Source organism: Silene latifolia, chromosome 3 (assembly GCF_048544455.1).
Source record: "Silene latifolia isolate original U9 population chromosome 3, ASM4854445v1, whole genome shotgun sequence".
Lineage (NCBI taxonomy): Eukaryota > Viridiplantae > Streptophyta > Magnoliopsida > Caryophyllales > Caryophyllaceae > Silene > Silene latifolia.
In genome coordinates this window covers 130,746,517-130,771,333 of record NC_133528.1, presented here as the reverse complement: position 1 = coordinate 130,771,333, position 24,817 = coordinate 130,746,517, and the positions used below count along the sequence as shown (strand labels likewise).

The 24,817-nt window shown below is 34.3% G+C and overlaps 1 protein-coding gene and 1 long non-coding RNA gene across 29 annotated transcripts; one reads left to right on the top strand and one right to left on the bottom strand.

Annotated features, from left to right (window-relative positions):
• Nucleotides 1-3,158: 3,158 nt before the first annotated feature.
• LOC141648040 (uncharacterized) lies at nucleotides 3,159-13,395 on the bottom strand. 28 transcript variants are annotated; one of them, XR_012545914.1, is made up of 12 exons: nucleotides 12,995-13,393; nucleotides 11,941-12,020; nucleotides 11,419-11,497; nucleotides 10,880-10,930; nucleotides 9,803-9,895; nucleotides 9,219-9,311; nucleotides 8,978-9,105; nucleotides 8,797-8,881; nucleotides 8,487-8,560; nucleotides 8,171-8,247; nucleotides 7,173-7,592; nucleotides 5,895-7,074 (listed from the first exon to the last, which is right to left on the bottom strand). XR_012545914.1 is itself a non-coding variant. In XM_074456461.1 (12 exons), exons 7-12 carry the CDS (start codon nucleotides 9,013-9,015, stop codon nucleotides 7,396-7,398), a joined length of 465 nt encoding a protein of 154 aa, XP_074312562.1. In that variant the 5' UTR covers nucleotides 9,016-9,105; nucleotides 9,219-9,311; nucleotides 9,803-9,895; nucleotides 10,880-10,930; nucleotides 11,419-11,497; nucleotides 11,941-12,020; nucleotides 12,995-13,393; the 3' UTR covers nucleotides 5,895-7,395. The 28 variants fall into 28 exon arrangements, 20 of the variants coding, with proteins under 20 accessions (XP_074312571.1, XP_074312573.1, XP_074312562.1 ...); XM_074456461.1 differs by adding an exon at nucleotides 8,664-8,697 and having other exon boundaries at nucleotides 5,895-7,592; nucleotides 8,527-8,560; XM_074456471.1 differs by lacking the exon at nucleotides 7,173-7,592 and adding an exon at nucleotides 8,664-8,697 and having other exon boundaries at nucleotides 5,895-6,413; nucleotides 8,527-8,560; nucleotides 12,995-13,392.
• On the top strand, nucleotides 3,593-21,406 carry LOC141648043 (uncharacterized). The gene is made up of 3 exons (XR_012545922.1): nucleotides 3,593-5,344; nucleotides 16,633-16,698; nucleotides 21,043-21,406. It is a non-coding gene; the product is annotated as an uncharacterized LOC141648043 (long non-coding RNA).
• The last annotated feature ends 3,411 nt before the right edge of the window (nucleotides 21,407-24,817 follow it).

Sequence of the window (24,817 nt, the reverse complement as noted above, 5' to 3'; positions counted from 1 at the left end):
CTTCTTAGACAACAGTTGCTTCATAAATTTCATGTAAGCAGGCACTTGATTAACTAACTCAAGAAAAGGAACTTGTACGTTTAAGCTACGAATAACATTTTCAAATTTATTAAACGATACCTGTTCCTTCATCGGCACTAATCTCTCTGGATAAGGGGCTGAAAGAAGTAACTTAGCCCTCTCCTCTAAGTCTCTCATGCCGGCGTCGGTGGATTTAGGCTGAAAATCCACTACCTTCTCCTTGTTGTAGCTTGACCCTTCTTCAGACCGTCTCAAAAATGAACCGTTAATCGTCATCGGGTCATATTTCGAACCGAATCGACCCATCAAAGCATTTGGGTCTTGCCTCAATATTTTCGGAGTAGTCGTACCCCGAAACAAGTGGTCCCTCAAGTTATTTGGCATTGGAGGACGAAAAGACTCACCATCAGCAGCGTTATCAGTCGATCGACCATGTTGGTCAGTCGATCGACTGACTTCTACAGACCGAAGCTATCAGTATCTCGCGGATCGAGTCGATCGACTAGGTATATCGGTCGATCGACCGATATACCTGGTAATCGTCTTTTTCCTTCCACTGTCCGTTCCAGCCTTCTTCTTACTTGGTTCCGCCTCATCTTTTTCAGTGACATCCTCGACCATGGCGGGCCCATCAAGGGTAGACCCACTCCTCAAGGTAATTGCATTTAAGGTCTCCTTTTGATCAGTCTGAGTCGGTAAATGTCCCGGAGCTCGAGTTGTATTCTTGCTAGCCAATTGGGCAATCGGCTCTCCTCAACATTTTCATCCCTACCTCTCTAGCTTGAGACTCTTTCAAAAACAAATTTTTCAATTCGGCAAATTCGGACCCTTGGAACTGTTGCTGCTGCTGAGGGACATATGGAGGCTTTTGATATGGCTGCTGTTGCTTATGAGGGGGCACATAATTCTGCTGCTGCTGCTGCTGTGGAGGTGGAGTCGGATTCAAGACATTTTGGCTACTCCACCTCAAGTTCGGATGGACATTCGGCTCATAATAAGTGTTTGTCTGCCTATAATGTTGAAAGGCGGCAAAGACTCATAGGGATTAGGACAGTTGTCTGAAACATGTCCTTCTCCTCCACATCTCTTGTAGACGAAAAGACCGTCTGAAACAGCATTCACATGATAGATCCCTCCTTTTGAAGCTCCTCCCAACTCGTATTTATCAAATCTCGCCGTAAGAGCCTCTAATGCAGCTACAGAAGGGGATTCAGCACTCCTCCTTTGATTTCCCCTGGAATTTCCATACTCAGCTTTATGGGTGGCTAAGTCATCAATAATTTTCTACCCCTTAGTCTCTCCCACATTCTCCTGGAATCTGCCATTAACTGCTGCATCCAGGATAGCCCTCTGATCGTCATAAAGCCCATTATAGAATCGATTGCATAGGCTCCATTTTTCGAACCCATGGTGCGGAATAGTTCGCACCAGCTTCTTGAAACGGACCCATGCCTCATGAAAGTTCTCATCCGGACCCTGTTTAAAGCTCGTGATCTGAGCTCTAATGGCATTTGTCTTCGAGGCAGAGAAATATTTCTTGTAGAATGCCAGGGCCGCGACTTCCAATCGGTGATCCCGTTAGCGGCTCGATCCAGTCTCTGTACCACTCCCTTGCAGCATCACGAAGAGAGAATATGAACATGATCTCCTTCACCTGTCCTGGTCACACCGGTTGGTGGGGGTATGGAACAACAATAATCAATGAAAGTCTCCATATACTTAGCCGCATCTTCATTTGCGGCTCCCCAAATTGGTTTCTCAACCAAGTTGATATAGGACGGTTTCGGCTCGAATTTTCTCGTCTGTCCTCGGTAATGCGAATCCCTTATAGAGATTCTCAGCGGTCGGCTCAGAGTGACTGGCTATACTCGCTTCTTCAGCCATGTCTGGAGATGTGACAGTCTCAGTTGATGAAGTAGAAACAGGAGATGAAGGTGGATCCTCCTCAAATAAAGCGTTCTCGTAGTAACTAGACAGAGTACTCAGCTCTTCCTCTGTCGGCAATACTCTAGATGATCGTCTCAACTCACGCAAAGTCTTCTCAATCTCAGGATTGAATGGCAGTAATTCACCACCCTGTGACCTGCGCATAAGAAGAAACTACAAGTAGAATATGAGAATAGTTTAAGGAACAGATGTCCCTTAAACTAATAGAAAGTCTAAAAATTTTAAACAATTGCCTCCCCGGCAACGGCGCCAAAATTTGATACTCGTCGTAAAGTGTCAAAAATAATATTTATAATTCCAACTACAACTATAGATAGCGGTAGCAGGGTCGAACCACAGGGAGGCGATGCAATCAATAGTTGTGTGATTTTAGTCTTTAAAGTAACAACTGTGGAGGTTTGATTTGATTTGGTCTATAGCTAAAGACAATAAAAGAAAAGTAAACTAAATGAACGGATGAAAACAAATATTAAAAGGGTGCTAAGATGGTCGGTTCACTATAGTTTCGGCGGCAGTATACTAGGTAGGTCTAAAACAAACACATGAGACGGGAAAATAAGAAGTCCTCTCGGTCCATTCTTACAGGTAGCATCTTTCGATCTCGCTACAGGTCCCTAATATCACTAATACTAACTTTCGTCCTGAAAAGCGACTAAAAGGCTAAATTAACTCATCTTTCGACCTCATTAATCTAGTCGTCTTAATTAGGTAGGCTATCTCCCTTCCCTATCTTTCGATCTTTATTGGGTCGGTCAATTCCTAAACATTCAACTAGTCGCATGCATTCGATTCGTCAAATATAGCAGTTTAATTAATTAAAACGAAGGTAATCTCAGCGTGGCCAGTCGATCGACCAGGGAGCCCAGTCGATCGACCATGGCGCGATTTAGGTCACTATTCTAATGCCGCCTACTTCTACGGATTCCCTACATCCTAGAACAGGGGGTTTAGCCACTCATACTTACGATGAAAACAACAATAAGAATTACGAATAAAGCTACTGAATTCATGATTAAATTTACTAAATAAACAACTAGCATAAAACGATAATTTGGCTTCTGGGAAACTATTCTAGCAATTCTAATCTATGAACAAATAGAGCAATAAAACTGAAATAAGAACAGAAGAATACCGTAAAAGCAGGAAGAAAGATCAAAAACCAAATGCAAAAGTAAATTGTATTGAATGATTAAAACTTTTAATGCCAAACCCTAATTAGTTCCCTAATAACTCGCTCATTATCATGAAAAACAAAAGCTACGTTATATAGGAATATACGTAACACTTATTACTGAAACCTAACTACTATGGGCTTCCTATTTTTCGATCTCTTAATTCACGCAGATTAGCGGCTTGGTCGATCGACCATGAAGGCCAGTCGATCGACTGAGCTATCGCTGAACAGTAGCTTCTATAAGTCGTGGGTTGGTCGATCGACCATGAAGGCCAGTCGATCGACTGGTTTAGCTGATAGTCCGCTTCTAATTCTTCATAAAATTATCTTTCAGGCCTCGAAATGCGCACCAAGCTCGTTCCTTGAGTAAATACTTCACGTCAAATGCAATCCAAGGTACTCGGGGACGGATTTAGCGTGATTTCCGCTGGATTTTTCACATTTCTGCAATAATGTACAAAAACACGAAAGTAGACGGAAATAGGGGGAATAGTAGCATAAACTACATAAATGAGCTCTGAAATGCGTGTAAAATGGGGTGTAAAACATCATATTTAAGACACGCATCAATACACTTGCAAGACGAATATCCCCTTGGCTGCAACAAAAATTAACAGTCTCATTCTTCAGAAGTTTGGCTCCGCAGTGATGGCATATTGACGGTATGGGAAGAACATAAGGTTTTTGGGACGGCCTCTTTGCAAGGCCACTACTACTGCGCGAACTGGACATTCTATATGACGTATATGATATTCCTCCTACTAAAAAACGTATATCTAGAAGTCTTTGTAGCGCCTGCGATAGTCGAAAAAAAATTAGAAGAATTTTTATGTTGGTTATAGCAATAACGTTGGAGTATTAGAGATAAGAAATGACTACAAAGATAATAATAGTTTTTTATTTTTCTATATATATTTTAGGATATTCGCAATTACGGGAAAGTGTTGCTCGACCTCCCTAAGATTGTGCAATCATGAAATGCAACCTCATAACTTTCAGATTTATTTATTAGGCCTCATAACTTTCATAATAAGTGAAATTAAACTCAGTTATCAAAATCTCACGAGAAAATCAAAATGAAAATGGTAATGATTTTTTTGAAAAATACAAAATAACATTTTGAAAAGTAATCGAAAAACTATGTAGGATAAATTAGATTGTAAAAAATTAAAAGTATTTTAATAAAAACAAAAAAGTAAATATTTTTATATATATAGTACAGCTGTTTTATGGTTTTTTTACAATATTTTGTTAGGTAGGTGTGTCAAAATCAGCAGTCGGTATAAAAGTTTTTCACGAAAGAAAATATAAAAAATATAATAAAAAAAAGTATAAAAATTTCAACTTTTGAAAATTTCAAAAAAAAATTACATATAAAATTGTTATTTGGTTTTATTTTTTTTTAAAATGCATAGCTAAATACATATGTAAAAAATATGTGTTTAGTAATTAGTATATAAAACGTATAATTTTATTATCTATCTATCTATATTTATATATAAGTATAATAGAAGAACCACTAAATATTTTTTTTAACACGTGTCACTCTCTTAGATAATATTTTCCCGCTCAACTCTCAACACATCCCTGAAGACTGTAAACCCTACTTTTCTTCCCCATTTTTTCTTATATGCCCGTTTATCATTTCTGTGCCACTCGATTGATTTACATCTTTTACAACCACTTACAGGTAATCTTCTTCTCTGAATTGTTTATTCAATTAATAAATTATTTTCCAAAATTTTACATCCTCATTTCAATTACATCTGCATATTTCCTTAAAGTTTGATCAAACCATGATTATTAGATCTAGGATTTATGGTTTTGTGTTTGCTTAATCATGTAAAACTGGTGATAGTTTTAAAACTCTTTTTTATTTGAAGGATTCAATTAATTTTGCTAATTATTTTAGAGAAATTTACCAAATTATACATTTATATTAACAATTGTTACAGTATTTCATTATCGTCTTTTTTTAGTTTTCATGATAGCTGTACAGTTGTAATCATAAATTTTTTATTGCTCATTGCTTCCCGTTTCAAGGAATTCGTTAATTTTGAAGTTAAATTGAATTTTATTGGATAATAAGTTGGAGTTGTGACGGAACTATCAATCGCACCTTAACATTCACCCACATCTATTAATTTGGCCTAAAGGGTGAATTATATATTCTTTGCTCATGGAATAAAGACATTATTGCAGGTAATTTGCTAGCTACTCCGTATTATTGATTTGTATGTATTTAATTTAACTAGTTGTTCCTCCGCGCGCGATGCGCGCGGAGCCCCAAGGTCCGTTTCCGTCTCTTTTCAAACTATTAAGCGTGTGTATCATTTAGAAAGAATTGTTGTATAGGATTTATGCGATTAATTTGTACCCATTTTAATTATTATTTCACAATATTCATAAAAAAAAGGAAACCAAACCATTCACAAAAATCATAGTTATATAAGGCAAGACTACTTGGGAAAACACATTGTTTATTTATTCGTGAGCAACCATCACAAACGACGCTGAACATGCAAGACGCTTCACTATCAAACACCCACACATAAGAAACATTGATCAGTGCAATACAACTACACTACTCAAAAATAATCCCAAAGCTCTTTGTTGGAACCTATTGCGATACTTCACCTCTAACACATCTCGGTATATCAACAGATGGAGGTAGACACTTTAGGAGTTAAAAGATTACAAGAAATGAATACAATTTTATTAGTAAAACTGAAGAAAAGTAAACAAAGTTGAATAATTAAACTCTTGTGGACAACTGGATAAGTGATGTTAGCCCAATTTATAGGATAAACAAAGTTATAAATGAAAATGTGAAATACTCGCTAAACATTTAGCTAAGAGAAGCACCAACAATTAACGACTAAACTATAATATACTCTGTATAAATGTACAAATTTGAAGAGGGGAAAGGTAGAAATATCAGCTAACCCTAACATCATTTAAAAACTACTACAAGTTGGTCACAAAATCTGATGGGCTTGAATGTAACGTAATTGATGATTGAGCCTAATCTCAACTATGGAGGTAGCATATACAAAGAACGTGGCAGGAACAAGACACACAGTACAAATGTATACACGCATTGACTCATTAGTCCCTAATAATCCAACCCACAATAAATCAAAGACAGCCACTATGATCTTGCATTTCTACGAAGTGGAAAATAAAAGGCTTGGACGTGGATATGGACGCTAGATGTATAGGTGTAGGAGAAACCCCAATTATATTATAACATCAAGCTGCATTTCAAAAACTAAACCAATGTCAGCAAAGAAAACAAATGGCCAAAAAAAGATACTCGGAACCCCAAGTGTACCCATTAATATAAAGCGACAGTACTTCATTATAATGACGTTCTAGAAGCTCCTGCAAAACAATGTACAAACAAATGTGTGCGCCATGGCACTTAAAGTTAGCCATGGGCAGTTCTAGGTTACAACGCATCTAGGGCTTATCTTTGAGTGTTCCGGACAGAGTCGAACCAAGTGCTTCCGATACGAAATGTCACCAAAGGCTCAAACTGTGAGTCAAACCATACAACAATGTGTGATTTTACCCCCAAATTCGGAGCCAGCAGAGGGTTTCCGTACAGCGTATGGCAAAGTGTTGCTAATTCTGGAGTTGCATTGCGTGGTCCAGGTTACAACAATGTGTGATTTTACCCCCAAATTTGTTTTGAAGGTGCCATGTCTTTTTATTGCGCGGATTGAACGTTGAGTTAGAAATTGACTTATTCCCTCTACCCTTCTCTTTTACGACCTACTCCTTTCCCGAACCCTTACCCTTCCCCACACCTCCTCCTCCTTCCCATAACCCATCACTTATGCCTCCTCCTTCTCCTTCTCCTTCTCCTCCCTCTTCGTCTTCTGCCTTCTCCTTACCCTTCCCCTACGCTGCCGCCACCTCCACCAAATCTTGGATATAAAACAGTAGATTATGAAAAGTCAGTTCTGTTACGCTGACAAATGTTAAAATCTCATAAATTTTTCAGAAAAGTTGTGAAATTTCTTACTTTGAATCATGGAAAAGGTTAATGCGTTCTTCGCATTGGCATTCCCTTTCTCCTCCTTGTCCTCCTCCTCCTCCTTCCTTGTCTACTTTCTCTTCCCCTTCCCAGATGCCTCCATCCTCCTACTTCTCCTTCCTCTTCCCCTCCCCCCTCCTCTCCCCTTCCCCTCCCTTATTAGTATCGCGATGTTATTTTTACTCTCTTTACATCGTACATGTACATAACTTCAGAGGCCCAAACCCCTAAACATTTCCGTCCCCAAAATTAAATTATGTTTTCTAGCTACACCAATAGATGAACTACAAATCCTACCCCTAAATAAGTCGGTGTATGGTAAATGTGTGCATATCAACTCATTCATAGCGAGAATAGAATGCAAGGAGATTATGGAGATCAAAGTCGGAGTATAGCTAGCACCTACTTCTACACAAACAAACAGATTAGAAACCCAATAATCAGTTCAATATCTAATTACGTCAATGCGCTCTACAACACCAATAGCTAATAAAAGCACAATCAAATACAATTCTCACACATTGGACATTGAAAACTGCTACTCATTCCGTTAAATAAATGATTGGATGATATGAGCAAATTTAGAACCTGCACCCTTCTAAAACGCCAAAATTGGAACCTCCATATAAAAATACATCCAGCATTTACATCTGAACTTTGCCACTAAGGTCATACACATTAACCCAAAAATCTCCTTGATCTAAACATGTCATGAATTCCATACCAAACTCCCCAAAACAGGTTCCAACAACAAACAAACAAACATAGCGTTACCCCAAAATTATTCCCCTAATAAATTTAAACTAAACTCAAACAGGTATGTATCAAAATCAAACAAAACCAAGAAATGAGTAAGCACAACGCCCTTATCCATCAACATCTGACGATCTCTTGATAAGAATATTGACAATAGTGTAGCAAGCAAGGAGGAATAACTATGGAATGAAAATAATGTGCACATGGTAAACAATGCTCTGAGTAATTACCACTGTCCTGAGGATGCAGCCAGAACAATCCTGTAGATGGGTCATAGTAATATCCCGAACTGTTGGTGTAATAATACCTGGAGAAAGACATTACATAATCATAATTATATAAGCAGGTGGTATCAATGATAGACTCTTGAGTTTTTATTTATTACTCCGCCTAATTTTCATAGGTGAATAAAGTGAGAACAATATGAAACAGCAAAAAGAAATTCATATTGGCGACTAATTTACCCAATCTTTTCCTAAGGAACAATGAATAAACAAGAAGACCCAGAAGACAAGAACAGAAATAGTATGTTGTAAAAGAAAGTACCCAAAGAAGAACAAAAATAGTATATTGTCAAAGGAAATACCCAGAAGCTTCATCATATACATAGTCGCCTTGCCCTACCAAGATCGAGGTCATCGAGGTAAAACAGTAATTATAAATCAAGAGAAAGCCAAAATAACATGTTCAGGTGACACAAAAAAACACGGGCATTGAATATACCTCCTAAATCTTGGCTTTCCATATAAACTGCCAGCTAACAGACGCAATGATCAGAGAAGAGACACGATGGTGCACTCACAAGTAAAAAGCACAATGGAGTATAAACAAACCTAAGATAAGTCAATAAGCAAACCTGAACAATCAAGCACAACCCCTGCATAGATGCTAAAGCAGAACCATGCCATTCAGATCCGACCAAAAAAAAAGACAGGTACTGCCTGGAAAGAACGCACAAAGCAGAGTAACGAAGGAGTATTAAAGTAGGGGTGCTTTTGAGATTGATTAAGATAGGATAAGACAACTCATGTATAAACCTAGATTGGAAGATAAAGATATACTGACATACTCCCATCACTGGTTTGACCCATTATCGTTGCTTATGATTTTCTTGTGTTCCACATTTGCCACCCTCACTGGACTGCTATTTCACTTAGCCTGCAAACTGTGAACATCATCAAATGCAGATAAGTGTAGAGTTGTAGTATGAAATACTTTCGACATAATCACTAACTACATTTCTGAATCGACACGTAGATTGCTCAAGTTTTTCTCGACCTTCTGCTTAGCTAGGACAGCCTCGTTTCTCTCCACCTTCTGCTTCTTTGCTCTCAATGCTTTCTCATTCTCAGCATTTCTTTTACCTCAAGACTGCAAAATAAAAATGAAAAATAAAGTTTCAGTAAACATACGACATAAATATATAAATTCCGGAAATAAATAAAGAGCAATCAAAGTCTTGATGACAAAAGCCACAGAACCAAGTAAGATAAAAACGTTAAAATTATCTACCCTTTCACCTATAGTCTACACAACAAAATACCTGATAAAAATATAACCTCAATCACCGCACAGCACATAACAACAATCCCATTCCAAAAATACAACCTCGATTCAAAATATAAGTCATTCTCACACTTAAAAGACAGTCCCAAAAAGGGCGACCTACAAACGAAGGTAGTTATTCTATGGCGCAAATTTAGTAGGAAAAAACCTAAAAACATGGGATAAATTTGAAAATAGGGAACGGTAGAATCGAGTGTAAATTGAAAAAATAATTTGTAGATAAGCGCAAATTGAATTGAGATACACACATACACTTTCATAATTTCAGAAAGTGGAAAAATAGAGAGATTGTTTACCTCAATCTGAACAATTCAAAGAGGTAGAGGAGGTTCCTCTAACTTAATCGCTTGTAAAGATGAACTCACTGGTGCTCCTCCGGCTGTTTCTACCTTCACCAATCAACAAAAAATCGATACATATAAATATTTCTCAAATGAAGTTCATTTATTCTAAAAAACATACATAGAAATAATGCAAAATGTATCAAAAAAATAAACCTAATTCTAAATCAATAGAACATACAAAAAATGCCGCCTCACCTAGAAATAATGCAAAATTCAATAACTAATTGTAGAAAGGAGAATAAAAATTAGATTACCGATTACACTTACCGATATAGTTGTAACCTGCACCAAGAAGTTCAGATCTACAACCTCTTTTAAGTTTGTGTGGAGATAACATGATTAATTGTAGAAAGTATAATAAAAATTAGGTTAAGTTATGAAGTTATGAGGAGAGATTGAAGGAAGAAATGAAGTGGAGAAAGGAAATGAACAGCAGACAAAAGAAGAAAGCCAAAGAGGAATCACTAGTAGAATTATACCCTACAATGGCGGTTGTAATAACCCTACAGTGGCGGTTTCCTAGCGACGTGATTGCTGGGGTCATATTTTTTTCGTGTCGGTTGTAAAACCGCCACTATAGGGTTACCTATGGTGTCGGTTTTGATTCCAGAACCGCCACTATAGGGGTTACCTATGGTGTCGGTTTTAAAGTAAGAATAGACATATTAGGAGTAAGCTATGGTGTCAGTTCCAATTTAAGAACTGCCACTATACTTTTTTTTTTAAAAAAAAAAAATCGCTAGCGGAATTTTGACAGCACCTCCTTATAAATTTGACAATATCCGAGTATGAATATAACTATTAACGGAACAATACCTGCATAATATTGCAATAAACTACTGCAATAAAATGTTTCATACAATGTCATAGAAACACCCTTACATCTCATCTAACACAACAATAGTATCAATGTATACCAACAACACTCAACGTGTATATCCTCGTCAACAATTCAAGCTAGGCAAGCAACAATTAAGATCCAATAATCTAATATAAACACATGTTCTCTAAACATTTTGTAGCCCACACCTCTTTAACTTCATTCATATCCTCAAGTGCCATGGTTGAATCTGCAATAAACTAGACTTAACAAAATAAGTTATAAGAAAAATATTATTGAACAGAAAATAAATAAACTATTATAAGAATATCAAGAACAGAACCATTGAACATTTACTTCTAATCAGTAAATCTTGAACAGGCATCTAAGTCGGTGATACTTAAAACATGATCATTTTTTGTTTAATAGTACTTGTATCGTGTTGTGTCGGCTAGACGGTCTAACAACCAAAGTAATTTTTGATTAATTGAGGTTCTTAAACTAATACTCGTGTAAATCATTAGTATTATTGAAATTATGATCAAGCAAGCCTTTTATCTTCGAGGAACAATAATAATTTTTCATGTATGAAGTCATCTTATGATGAATTAGTGAATTACTGTGGAGTTCATTTAGCACGACTATAAATTAGCTAAGAGTCAATTTATTCTGTAACACCAAAGCATCATTAGATATTAACCCGAGCTAGGCAAGCAACAATTAAGATTCCAAGACGTTCCATGATTACCTGTTGTTTGGACTTGGATATTAACCAGAGGTTCAGAAGGATGAGGAATGTTGTAGCCACAAAATGAAACCCTCAAAGACTACAAGTTAACACCAAAGCATCATTAGATATTGTATAAAACTTCACGAACAGGCAGGATCAGAGAACAGAGAACATAGAACAAAAACCAACATTGCATATCACAAAATTTCACAAGTTGCCAAGCAACTTATACTCCCCCATCTAGTTTCAAAAATCAAGAAAACAACTTTTGTTAATCAAAAGGTGCGTAACTGCCTATATTGCCTCCTGGTAACCACAGTAATATCCCATTATCTGAATTCGTTGGCGACAATGTATCCTCAAGTAAAAAGAGGGACCAGGTTTGACCTTGTATCCTCAAGTTCATAATTTTACCTTAGAAACCAGCAAAAACACTAATTTTAAGCAGAATACATCTTAAGTTTACTTGTTTCTTAGATGTCAGGGAGGACGGACCTAACCAAAAAATGAAGAGAGCAGGGTACGATAGAGCAGAAAAACCTGAATGCCTGGTTCATCAGTCGATTGCTCTATGCATCTATCACTGGTGAGGCGGTGAATAAAGATTAGCTTAATATCTCCTGGCAAAAACAACAAAAGCACGAAGTTAATATATCTTTTAAGGTGCTTTGTCATGCAGACTACAAAAGAAAGCTAATATATCTTTTGCTCTTTCAATTTCAATTACAACTACACCCACTCCTTCTACACAGTAATTAGTAGCTTCTGTTTCCCCAGAAGATCGACCGTGCTGTTGATTTACTCATTGATATGAGCAGTCAAAGATCTTACAACATGCCAAGTGATAACAATTGCAAAAAAAATTGATAGTTTAAACAATCAATAATTCTTGCTAAGTGATAATGATTGCAAAACAATTGCAAAATACCAATTTTCTTTTACTCCCTCTGCCCAATTTCAGCTTAACGACCACATACAGAAGCTTAAAAATCAACATATAATCACAGATAAGCAATTCAGTAAATACTTCACAGTTTAAATCCCTTCTCATATACTTCCTTTGCCCCAATTAATTCTTTACCTTTTCACTTTCCTGAGCCGGAATTTAAAGAAAAAGTAAACAAATGACCGGAACGAAAAATAATTGAAAGTCCGCATCTTCGTCAAATTAAAAACACCCAACTACAAAAAGTGAATCTTTGTACTTGTAAATAGTAAATAATAGTACAGAACATAAAAATAAAGGAAAAAAAACCTGGATTAGTGGAATTAGGAGGAGGTGATTAGGTTGCCATTAATCTTAAGATTGACTTAATGCATCAAATTAACAACAAACTCACTTAATACAATAATTGAATTAAAATTAATAAGTGAAAGAACAATTAAGAGGAAACCCAAATTATGGAAGTTCCTGGGATACGAAGTTTAGATGGAGTGTAATACAGAAGAGAAAGAAAATGGGTGATGAAGTGGTAAGGCGTACCTTCAATAACTCTTGCTAATTAATTGATAACAATTGCAAAACAATTGCAAAATCCCAATTGCAACAAACTAAATTTATAGATAATATATGTTGATAAGTAGTAACGGGTACCTTTATATTGATGTTGTAGCTATGACCGAGGCGTTGAGAGCAAAGAAAACGAGGGCAGAGACGTCTTGAGCACAGAGGTGGGAACGCGATGTGTAACAAAGGCGGTTGCAGTGGTAGTGGTGGCATGAGCAATTTGCAAAGGCGGTTGTTTTCGTGGGTATTGACGGAGAAAAATAAGGACAGCCTATTAGTATCTATAGGTAACTGGTGGTGGGCGGTGGCGAGGCGTGGATACTGACGGCGGGGGGGCGGGGGGCGACGGCGCATATAGTGGTGGTCGACGGGAGGCGGCATATGTAATGGTTATTGGAATGGTCAGATGGCTTGTGGTTTAGGGTTTGTGAGAGGCAAAATTAAAGTCAGTAGGTAATGTGATAGCAAGGTCTGGTCTTGATATGTCGTTTAAAATATGTCGATTGTACTTAAAACCGCCATAAAACACTTATGGTAGCGGTTTTTGATGAATAAGCGTTCCTATATATCATTATCTTTAGTGTCATTATTAATGTCGGTTATACAAATAACTGCCACAAATTATCTGTGGTGGCGGTTATGACTTAGAACCGCCACAAATAATTTATTTTATTGTGACGGTTCTTTTTTAAAACCGCCACAATAGACTTCCTATAGCATAAAAAATTCTTTCCCGCCAAATTTTTTTGCCTTTTGTGTCGTTTTCTATTAGAACCGCCACGATAGCGGCGACACGATAGGGGGTTTTTCTACTAGTGAATAAACAAACGAAAAAAAAGAAGAAAGAGGAAAGTAGGTTGCACTGTTCAGCACATGATTGGCACGGGAACACTGCTCTACTGTTCTCATTTTTGCAAGTTCATACATTTAGAGGGTTTTAGATAAAAAACATACATAGAAATAATGCAAAATGTATCAAAAAAATAAACCTAATTCTAAATCAATAGAACATACAAAAAATGCCGCCTCACCTAGAAATAATGCAAAATTCAATAACTAATTGTAGAAAGGAGAATAAAAATTAGATTACCGATTACACTTACCGATATAGTTGTAACCTGCACCAAGAAGTTCAGATCTACAACCTCTTTTAAGTTTGTGTGGAGATAACATGATTAATTGTAGAAAGTATAATAAAAATTAGGTTAAGTTATGAAGTTATGAGGAGAGATTGAAGGAAGAAATGAAGTGGAGAAAGGAAATGAACAGCAGACAAAAGAAGAAAGCCAAAGAGGAATAAACAAACGAAAAAAAAAGAAGAAAGAGGAAAGTAGGTTGCACTGTTCAGCACATGATTGGCACGGGAACACTGCTCTACTGTTCTCATTTTTGCAAGTTCATACATTTAGAGGGTTTTAGATATTTGTATTTTGTACTTATATGTAACTGTTGATTCTTGTGGTTAATTGAGACTTTTGATATTTTTAATGGGCTGAATCTATTGAATCACAAATTCACAAGTGATGGATTTTTTCCACAAAGTATCTATAAATATTATTAAAAGTCTAGACATTAAATGCCATGTAGACAAATGTGACATGACAATAATTAATTGTGACATGGCAAAATATAGTCCACGTGGAATTACTAGCATAGTAATACACATGAAAAAAAAATTATCAATTCCACATTTAAAAGTTACTCTCATAATTAATGGTAAAAAACTAAATTTAGATAATTTTAATTTCATAGGATAATTTTTAAATCACTCTCATGCAAAGTGAGTTTAATAATAATAATAATCTATAAATATAGCTAAAAAGTAATCAAACTATCAACCATCAACTATATGTCTTATTTTAATTTCATAAGATAATTTATAAACCACTCTCATGCAAACCTTTTACATTACATTTCTCCTTGCTCCATATTTATGTATGTAAAATCAATAACTCTATAATCTAAATACAAAATATATGTATCTAACTTAAAGGCATGCTAAATTAACTATCATAATCTACATGTCATATCTATACAATAATATAAAAAGGCTACCTTGAGCATATGTATAAGACATGCGACATCGTAGAATCACTAAGAAACTTTCATTTGATAATATGTGACTAATTAATAATATTCATTCATATAATTAAGATAGAATACCTATTATCGCGTTTATGACCCCATATTCATCTCTAACTCTTCATTTTCTCTTTAACTCTTTCTTTTCCTTTTTGATGATTCCTTTCTCCTCTTAAAATTTAACTCCTTATTTAATGCTAAGTTAATATAAGTAAAGTTTTTAAAATAAGCACTTTTATTTTTGGGAGCTGATATTGCCACGACAGTTTTCAACTGGTCCACTGGTATTTCAACTCATTGACTAAAATGCCCTTGTCTATCTTTACTTTTATTAAATGGACCCACCTTCTCAAACGCTGTAAACTTTACCAATCTTTTCTGCTCCTCTTTCACCCATAAGGAAAAAAGCCTTACTGTATTATCTCCATCATCATCTCTCCAAATCCCATCACCTATCTTCTCCATTTCTTCGGTTCCATGGCTTGATTTCTAAGTTATGAATCTTTAATCTTTTTATTTTCACTTAATAATTTTTAGATCAGTAACTTTATTAGCATATCTTGATCACTAAATGAGGGATTTAGGATTCCCTCCACACATATCATGTACTAATGAAAATCCAATTCAAATTGGAATTTCAGATTCCCTAGACAATACTTATTCTTATTGTCAGTCCATAGCTTAATTTTCGAAGCGGGTCTTCAAGGGGATTCTAGGCTAAGGTATTTCGACATAAAATGGAACTAGGCGCGGTGGTTGCTGATTTGGGTCCGCCTGAACCGGTGGTGACGATCGCAGGCGCATCTTTTGGGGTGCTTCCGGCGGTTGCAGATGCATCATTGGTTGATCGTACTGGTGGGTAGCTCGAATTAGCAGTTGGCTGTGCGATTTGAGGAGCTCCGATGTTAGGTTTTTTAAATGACAAAGATGGCTGTGAATTGGATTATTGGTGGGTAATTGGTAATTATGGTGATGTATAAATGATGGGTAAAGTGAATGGAGGAGGTTAGGATATGTTAATTAATCTAATAATGAAGGCAGTAGGTGTGACTTAGATGGAAATTGACGACTTGGCTATTAAGCCAACATTTTGGTCGATGTGTACTCAAAATGACGAAGATATTCCAAGTAGCGGGAGTGTTGGCGATTTTTGTGAAGTCAATTACCAAGGTGATTTAGTGCTCAAGATATACCAATAAAGTTACTGATTTAATAATTATCAAGTGATGATAGAAAATATTAAAGATTCATACCTTAAGAATCAAGCCATGGAACCTAAAGAAATGGAGAAGATGATGCTGGAATGTGGAGAGACGATGACGATGGCAGGGGGTGCTGGGCCCATCTTTTAATTAGAGTAAAGATAAATAAGGTTATTTTAGTCAATAAATACAAAAAACCAGTGGAGCAGTTGAAAAGAGTCGTGGCAATAACAGCTCCCTTATTTTTTATCCTCTTTTTCTAACCTTTTGGCATATTCATATGTTATTGAAATTTTCCATTGCATATAATTTTTATTAATCATTTGCATTTGTGAAAAAAATAAAGTTATATCATACATAAGATTTGTTTTTTCTTTGGTATTGTTTAAATAACTTTTATTGATGTCAATTTGTATTTCTCACCTTGATTTATTTTTGCAGATGGAATGGTACAATTTTCTTATTATTGCAAAGTTGGATTGTGCAGTTAATAACGTTATACAAAAGGTATATTCTACGAGTTTTGTTTGTGTAATTTATATAAGCTTATTGTAAAATGCACGGTTTTTTGTAATTTATCCACTAATATCGCTTTGTGATAGATTTATTTTATACTATCTTTATGTAAACCCTCTTACAAGATTAATTGAATTGTCGTTAAATGTATGTTTGTTTCTTATTCTATTTTTGTAGGTGATGCTTTCTTTGTCTTCTCATAATATTAACATAGTGTGTTAAAAAAAAACTACATGGGAAATGTGTAGGCAATAGAAGGATTTAGTTGAACAAAAACTTGACATCCGTCCTTGAACCATGTTCTAATGATATTAAAACTTATTTGGTACGTAATTGTCTCACTTGTTATAAAAACAAAACATTTTTAGTTTTTAATTAGAATTTAGAGGATCTTAGTAAATTGTTTTTTTATAACTATGTTTTTGTAAAAAAAAATACAATATAGTTAAAAGGCTACTTAAAACATCTAATTTTAATTCACATGTCATTTTTATATTGATTAATATTAAGGCTACATCAGACTTATTTATTTAAATTCTTTATAAGATTTACTAATATTTTTTGATAGAAATCATAATACCGATCACGATTTAAATTATAAAAATTAATTAACAATTTACTCTCATCATTTAAATCGTACAAATTGTCCATCTAACTCTTCATTAACCATAGAGATAGTAGTTAAAAAGTCTTATATGTAGTAAATAAAAAGTCTAATAATTTGGATTATAAAGCTACTAATAATATGTTTTAGTGGAAACCATAAGATCATGTACTACGGAGTAAATTACAAAAAATAAATTAAGAATTTACTCTCAGTATTTAAAATTTAAATCGTAAAATTTATCCATATAATTCCTCATTAATAATAAAGATAGTACCTAAAAGGTCTTATATGTGGTAAATGAAAAATCCAATAACTTGGATTATAAAGCTTCACAATTTCTCATATTGTTACTTTTGATTTATTTCAAAACCATCTTAAATATTGTAATTAGCACACTTGCGAAAAAGTGAAAAATAAGGTGTATATGTGCATGTGATTCAAACGTTCATAGTCTTCTTAAAAGTAATCAATATTTCTATCTTTAAGATTTTAAAATTTTAAACGTTTACCAAGTTGTATAGTTAGTTTTGTAATTAAGATGATGCTTATTTAATTTTAATTTTAACTATCTCAATTTGCAGATTATTGATTGTGATGAGGCTCTTAAAAAATGGAGATTACATGTTTGGATCTAAATGTAAAAACGAAAACATATTTTTTACTCTTTTAGTTGGCTTACAAAGCATTACCATTCATCATCAGCGAGATTCTCTATTTTACATGTATATTTCTGATAAAAAGTATAGATTTTAAGGAAAAGTTAAATTAATAGTATCTATTTAATTTTCTTAAAAAAACCTATCAAATATGTAACTGCAATCTTGGATTGCTTTGTTTATCGACCTAACGACGCAGTCGTTTTTAGCTTAATTATTTATGACGTACAACATAAATACATAAAAATAACAAATTTGTAAAAAATTTAAACAAATATTTATTGTTATAAAATTATCTACATTAAATTGGTGACTACAAAATATTCATGAATAATATTAACATGTATTAAAATATATGAAAATAAAATTCAAATTAAAACTTCTATCTATATTACTATGATCATGAAAAATAATGTAAAAGAAGCAAATATTTACAAATGTTTGGTTTATAGCTTATTCGCGATAAAAAAAAATATTTTATATTTTAGTTAAAGATGGACTTCAACAAAAGCAAATAAATAGGACAAATAGAACAAGTCCGCGATTTTCGCAGGTACAAAACTAGTCTATAATTAAAAAGTAAGCCAAACTATCTACCATCATCTGAATGTCATATTTTAAATTTTATAATATAATTTCTAAACCACTCTTATGCAAAGTGGATTTTGTAAAAAAAACAAAAAAAAAATAAGAATATGAATAAATCAAATCTTTTACATTCCATTTCTCCTTTCCTAATGAGAAAAATCTATAACTCAATAATCTAAATATAAAATATATAAATCTAATTAAAATGCAAGCAAAACTAACTATCATCATTTACATGTCATAATTTAATTACATAATAAGACAACATCTTAAATAATGCTCCTGTAAAGTGGATCTTGTAAAAAAATAAATTATAACAATAATAATAATCAAGCAAAATTTATACATTCCATTTCTCTTTATTCCTTATTAATGTTTATATTGAATTTCCTAATAATGAAAAATGATGCTCAAAAGTCGTGAACCTTGATTCATATTTATACCTATATTAATTTTGATAATAATGAAAAAAGGATGCTCAAAAGTCATAAAACGCATCCTTAATTCTTTATATATTTTTGATGGAAGACAAAATTTATAAGCCCAATTTTTTCTTATCTCTATTATCAGTAGAACTAAATGTATCATTAAACTTTCCTATTATTCTATTAACATCAAGTCAAGTGTATTAAGGTTTTAAATTATTAACTAATTTATTTACTTTTTATGTAAGTTCCACTGGGTTATAAAATGTTCATCACATTTTCAATTTCATCGATTGTGTTTGTTTTGTTCTCATTTAGGGGATATCAAGATTTGTGGTATTGAGCTATTCAAAGATAATATACTTACATCTCTACGACTTCATTCTCATTCCTTTTTTCTTTCACTGTTTAAGAGGAAACTTAAGTTAACAACGATAATATTTTATAAAACAAATTTCACTATTTTGTTGGTTAATTCAGACTAATTATTGAGTTACTTTTTTTATTATAGGGTCGATTCGTTGGAAAAAGAAGACTATATGAAGAAGTAAAATACTAGGATAGCTTAAATAACTATATATTGGAGACTAACTACAAGATTGACGACGTCAACGTGAATGACTAATAGTTTTTTTTTTTCAAATGTATATTTTATTTTGGTATTTGTTTGTTTTTTTTTAATCATTTTACCTTCGAAAAAATAGCAATATTCATCTACTTTGGCTTATTTAATTTATCGACTTTGATCTTTATGTTAACATGTAAATGCCCGTAATCTTAGTACGTAATCAATGATGAATTATTCATAAGGTGAGCTTACTATATGTTTTGATATTTAATAAAATTCCAATTACTAAAAACACTAGAAACATCACACTCAAAACAAAACATCCCGTGAATTTCACGGGCCACAAAACTAGTTTGTTTTTAAGAACTCTGGAAAAAAATTTGTATGCCCAGGGCAATGTCAATGTTGCTGCAAGGTATTATTTTCTTTCAAGTTGCGTATCCCGGTTGATTTTGAAGTTTGAACCTTGGTTGTTACTCTTAAGTATCGACTTTCTACATGACATAAGGTATATGGAGACGTAATGTACAACCAAGCTCTTTAACCCATATATCTACTCTCTACATCCCATTCATTTGTTTACCTATTAAACAAATGATTGAGACGGATGAAATATAACTTAAGCTCTTAGAAACCTAACATTGTCTTTTGATGATGGTTTTATTTTGGGTGATGTAGAAATATGTTCTCCTGAGTTAGTTTATGTTGGCAAGTTGTTTAAGGATAAAAATACTAGTCCATAGATAATTAATTAGTTGTGCTATGGACGAGGAATAGTTATGGTTTTAGACATTTGATGTCCTAGCGCATTACATATATGTTGTTATTTATTTATATTGGTCTCTAATTTCATATAATTATATTTTTTTTTTAATCATGGGAATATACATTATTCTTAAATCTATTAAGTATACACTTGGTACTGGTCCTTCTCTTTCGCTTATTCCTAGCTTGATAATGATATTTGGGAATCCATCATGACGTCAGATTTTGGCATCTAATTAAAGAGCTTAATTCTAATAATTCCAAATTATTCAACGGGGATTTGGATTCCTTATATTGTAGGATAAAAAATCTTTTAAAGTGGCTTATTACTGTCGGCATTGTCAACCTACCAACTTCATGTTAGCTTCTCAATACTACTTATATTAGTGGAGTTCTACCTTCTACAACGAATTGTTTCTTAACTTGAAGTAGGCGTATGTGTATATTACATAATTGCTTAAGAAAAATAATCACAGAACTTGGTTCACATAAAGTTGGATGATACACAATCGACAAATAGGTATGGTTTCTGTGTTAATTGGTGCTTGGTGAGTAAACACATAACTCTTGAATGTACTTACAATTATACACGTATAATTTTGGTTGTTTCTTTAGTGTTTAGGAGCTACAGCCTACAAATGGTACAAAAAGTGTTATTTTGTGGGAGTACCATATTTAATGAGTTAAATCATATTTCTTATATATTGGTATGATCATTACTTTCAGATCGATCAAGGAGAAAACCCAGGAAAGTTCCTACATTAAACAGGCTTTAAGAAGATTTCAATGGTTATTAGATGGTGGCATTAACCATCTTTATTGTGATTAAGGCTTCGTCATGAACTCATGGCGTCACAATTAAAGAACATACTATTTGATGGCGGTGACTGATATATCTTAGACGCAGATTAATTTCGTTCTAATAAGGGAATGTCGTTGATCGTATGGTGTTTTTGCATTTAGAGTTGTTACTTCGAGTTGTTACAGAACTTGAAAGTTTAGATGAATTACTCAAAACTGTTGACGAGAAATGTATATCGAAACTGTTGACAAGAAATGTATATATAATTTTTGTTAATGCTTATGTAATTATGTGAAATGATTCAATGATGAACTTTATTAATTTGAATTTTATTGGATAAACTTATATCTAGCTATCATAGCTCACCCCAATGAGCAATCAGAATTCTGCAAGTCGGGCCACAATTTCCGTAAATAAGAAATTAGAAAATAGAGTGAGAAATTTAAGAAAGCCCCAAGCCTCTCGGTTTTGCTAAGGAGTAACATAACAATTTTAAAACATAATCTATATACATATTATGCATGTCCGTGCAATTTTGCACGGGTCCTAAGCTAGTTATTATACGTATACATGTTGATATATTATTTCGATATAATGAGATTTTGTCGATATTTTAAATTGGGTTTGATTTTGGCTTATGTGAAACTTATGGAGTCAATTTACTTAAATTGGAAATTGTAAGGATTGATTGCACAATAGCACAAAATTATGGGGGTGAAGCACAACTTTTCAATTCAGAAACTTCTTGTGCAAACATAGGTGTAATGGCTATGTGGGTCGAAATATGGAAGAGGTTTCGGTACATACTACTTTACTAACACGCTTTTACGATTTTATCTTATACTATACCTTGTTATTTTGGCGTCAATAAATAACTAAAATCTTTGATGAGTGCCTGGAATGGATCTTCAATTTTGCTGGCTAAATGGTTTTGTAATGTTTTTAATGCTAGTTGGTGTCTCTCTCTTATAATCTATTCTTGCCAACTTCACCTTGTACAACCATATGTATTAAAATTGACAGTTCAGTATTTTCCAGACTGAAAAAGCAGTTTTTTTTCTTCTTCTTTACAATAGAGTTGGAAATTATAAGCTCGAATTAAACCTGGTTGCGATTAATCTCAGTTCGACGTCTTGTAGTTGGTCTTTTTTGGTTGTGTGACTAAATTTGCGATTTCTGTCGTAATATATTACTAACACTTCACATCATCACTCTTTGATTCTGAATTTTCTTAACAGAAGCGATGTATGAAGTACTTCCCCGTCTCAATGAAATTGAATTTGGCAGTGGTGTGATAGATGAGCTTTTGTTTGTTGACTTACCTCGTGAGCGTCGGTTTGTTAATGGAATAATGATGTTGGAGTATGGAATAGCTATATAAAAATACATATATTTAAATATTATATAGTTTGAATTGTAGGTAAAAAATGGCTGCTGCAATTTTGTTTGATGACTATTGGACAATCAGTAGAGAAAACTTTATAAAAGAAAAAATAACAAAAATTGCAGAAAAATATATAGAAGTCTTAACAGTAAAAATAAACAAAATATATATGAAAATATAAATATGGTGAACAGTTTTGAAATAAATTAAAGTAGAATAATATTAGGAACTGAAAGATCAGAATATCTTTACAAATAAGTAAGAGGTTTTCGAAAAACAAAAACGAAAACATATAACGGTATATAAGAAAGAGTAAATTCATAAACCGTGTATTAAATAAATAAACAATTATTTTATAAAGTAGTCATCAAGAAAAAGATAATTTTAAAAAATCAAATAGAAGGAGAAAAGAGAATTTGCATATTTTAAAACGATTTATCTAGGTATAAAAATAATAAATCGAGAAGTGTACTGTGACACCCCCATACTCCAAGTGCCTTACCAGGACCACTCAGGTATAGGAACGTCACCATCTTGGTTACCCGAGGCAATGATAATCAAAAGACAATAAAGAAACGTACTTTAAAAGTAAATATAGTTTAAGTGATTACATGTTCAAAACCAAAACTGATAAAAAGAAATACAAGTTCTAAAAACTGTCTACTATCAAAAATACTATAAAGTGTCAGACACAACAGAAGACTTCTAAACTGCAACGTGGCGACTCATCCCAGCTATCCCATATGCATCGTCTCATACCTGCTCAATAACTGCTCACCACCCCCGAATGGATCACCACAGTTTTCAAAACATTTAAACGGAGTCAGTACTAATCACACAATACAATCACAATAAGACAAGTATCAAAACAGCTCAATCGTCACATCAACCCGAACTCCATCATCAACTCCTCAATCCTGACTACACACTAAAGTGTGTAGCCCCCGCCAGAGCACCCATCGCAACAGGTTACTCCTCGCCGCCAGTGGGGGACCGCAGCCGTTCCCACCTAAGCCCCGCTCATCTCCATCGAGCGATAAACCCAAATCCATTAATGTGCACATCCCTTCTATGGCGGGTTCCACAGAAAGCGAATCATGGGCGTGAAGCCACTCCCGCAAGTGACTCCACTCAGCCAGGGACGCACCCCAAGAACACAGACAGATACAATCAACAACAATCAACAATGACAAAATCCAACAACCGTCACAATACCAATATGATACTTTTCACAACAATCACAATCAAACACCAAACCACATTATGTGACTAATACTGAGTAGGGAAACCCTACCTGGAATGCAAACACACAAAGACGATCTTAGCAAATTGCCTCAAAATCTCTCCTCTACGAATCCTCCTCCTAACACATAATCATACAATTACTAACAACACAACTAATCACAAAAACCCTCAATCCCATAAATTAGGGTTTAAACAAAGTCAATCAAACGCTATAAAATTGGTATGTAGGACTTACCCTTGACGCAAGGATCACAGGGACACAAAGAACAACGAAATCCGACCTATCAAGCTCCGGGATTTGCCAATAACGCGGATGAAGAGAACAACGTAGTTTGAAATCTCCTTTGAGTGAATTAGGTTTATGAAAAGTGTTTACGGAAGAAGACGACATAAAATATATACTAATCCGCGTTATTAACAAAACCCGTCAAAACATTACCCGTTAACCGACTTACTCGATCGAGTAACTAACGTACTCGATCGAGTGCCACTTACTCGATCGAGTACCTGGGCTACTCGATCGAGTACCCTACAGGCAGAATACTGTTTCTTAAAACAAAACACCCTTACTCGACAGAGTAAGGCCCACTCGATAGAGTACCCAGAGACTCATAAAACCGTAGTATTACAGTCTTCCCTCCTTAAAAAGAACTTCATCCCCGAAGTTCAACCTATACATGAAAACAAACATAGTAACACGATCAAGACACAACAACGCAATTAAGGACTCAAAACAAAACTCCAACCTACAAAACATGAACTCGTAACACCAATTCCACCAACTATTCCTATCTCCACAACATTGCTCACAATGTCATATCCACCACATTATATCTCTCTCGACACTAACTCCATACATACCAACTACCGTCCACAAATGTTGTTAACGCTGCTAGCTCCGTAACATATCATCCACTAGAAAATCCAATATCAAGATACTCATAACATTAAACGGAATGTTACATTCTACCACCCTTAAAAGGAACTTCATCCTCGAAGTTTACTCACACTCATAACCTCATCATCCAACTGTCAACACTATCGAACTCATAAACATTACACTACTACAA

Coding starts and splice junctions, on each gene's coding strand:
- LOC141648040 (XM_074456460.1), bottom strand. CDS start 9,015: ATGGGAGTATGTCAGTATATCTTTATCTTCCAATCTAG. Junction 8,248..8,486: donor CTATTTTTGTTCTTCTTTGG/GTACTTTCTTTT, acceptor GTCTTTCTCCAG/GTATTATTACACCAACAGTT. Junction 7,593..8,170: donor GCTGCATCCTCAGGACAGTG/GTAATTACTCAG, acceptor TTGTTTGTGTAG/AAGTAGGTGCTAGCTATACT.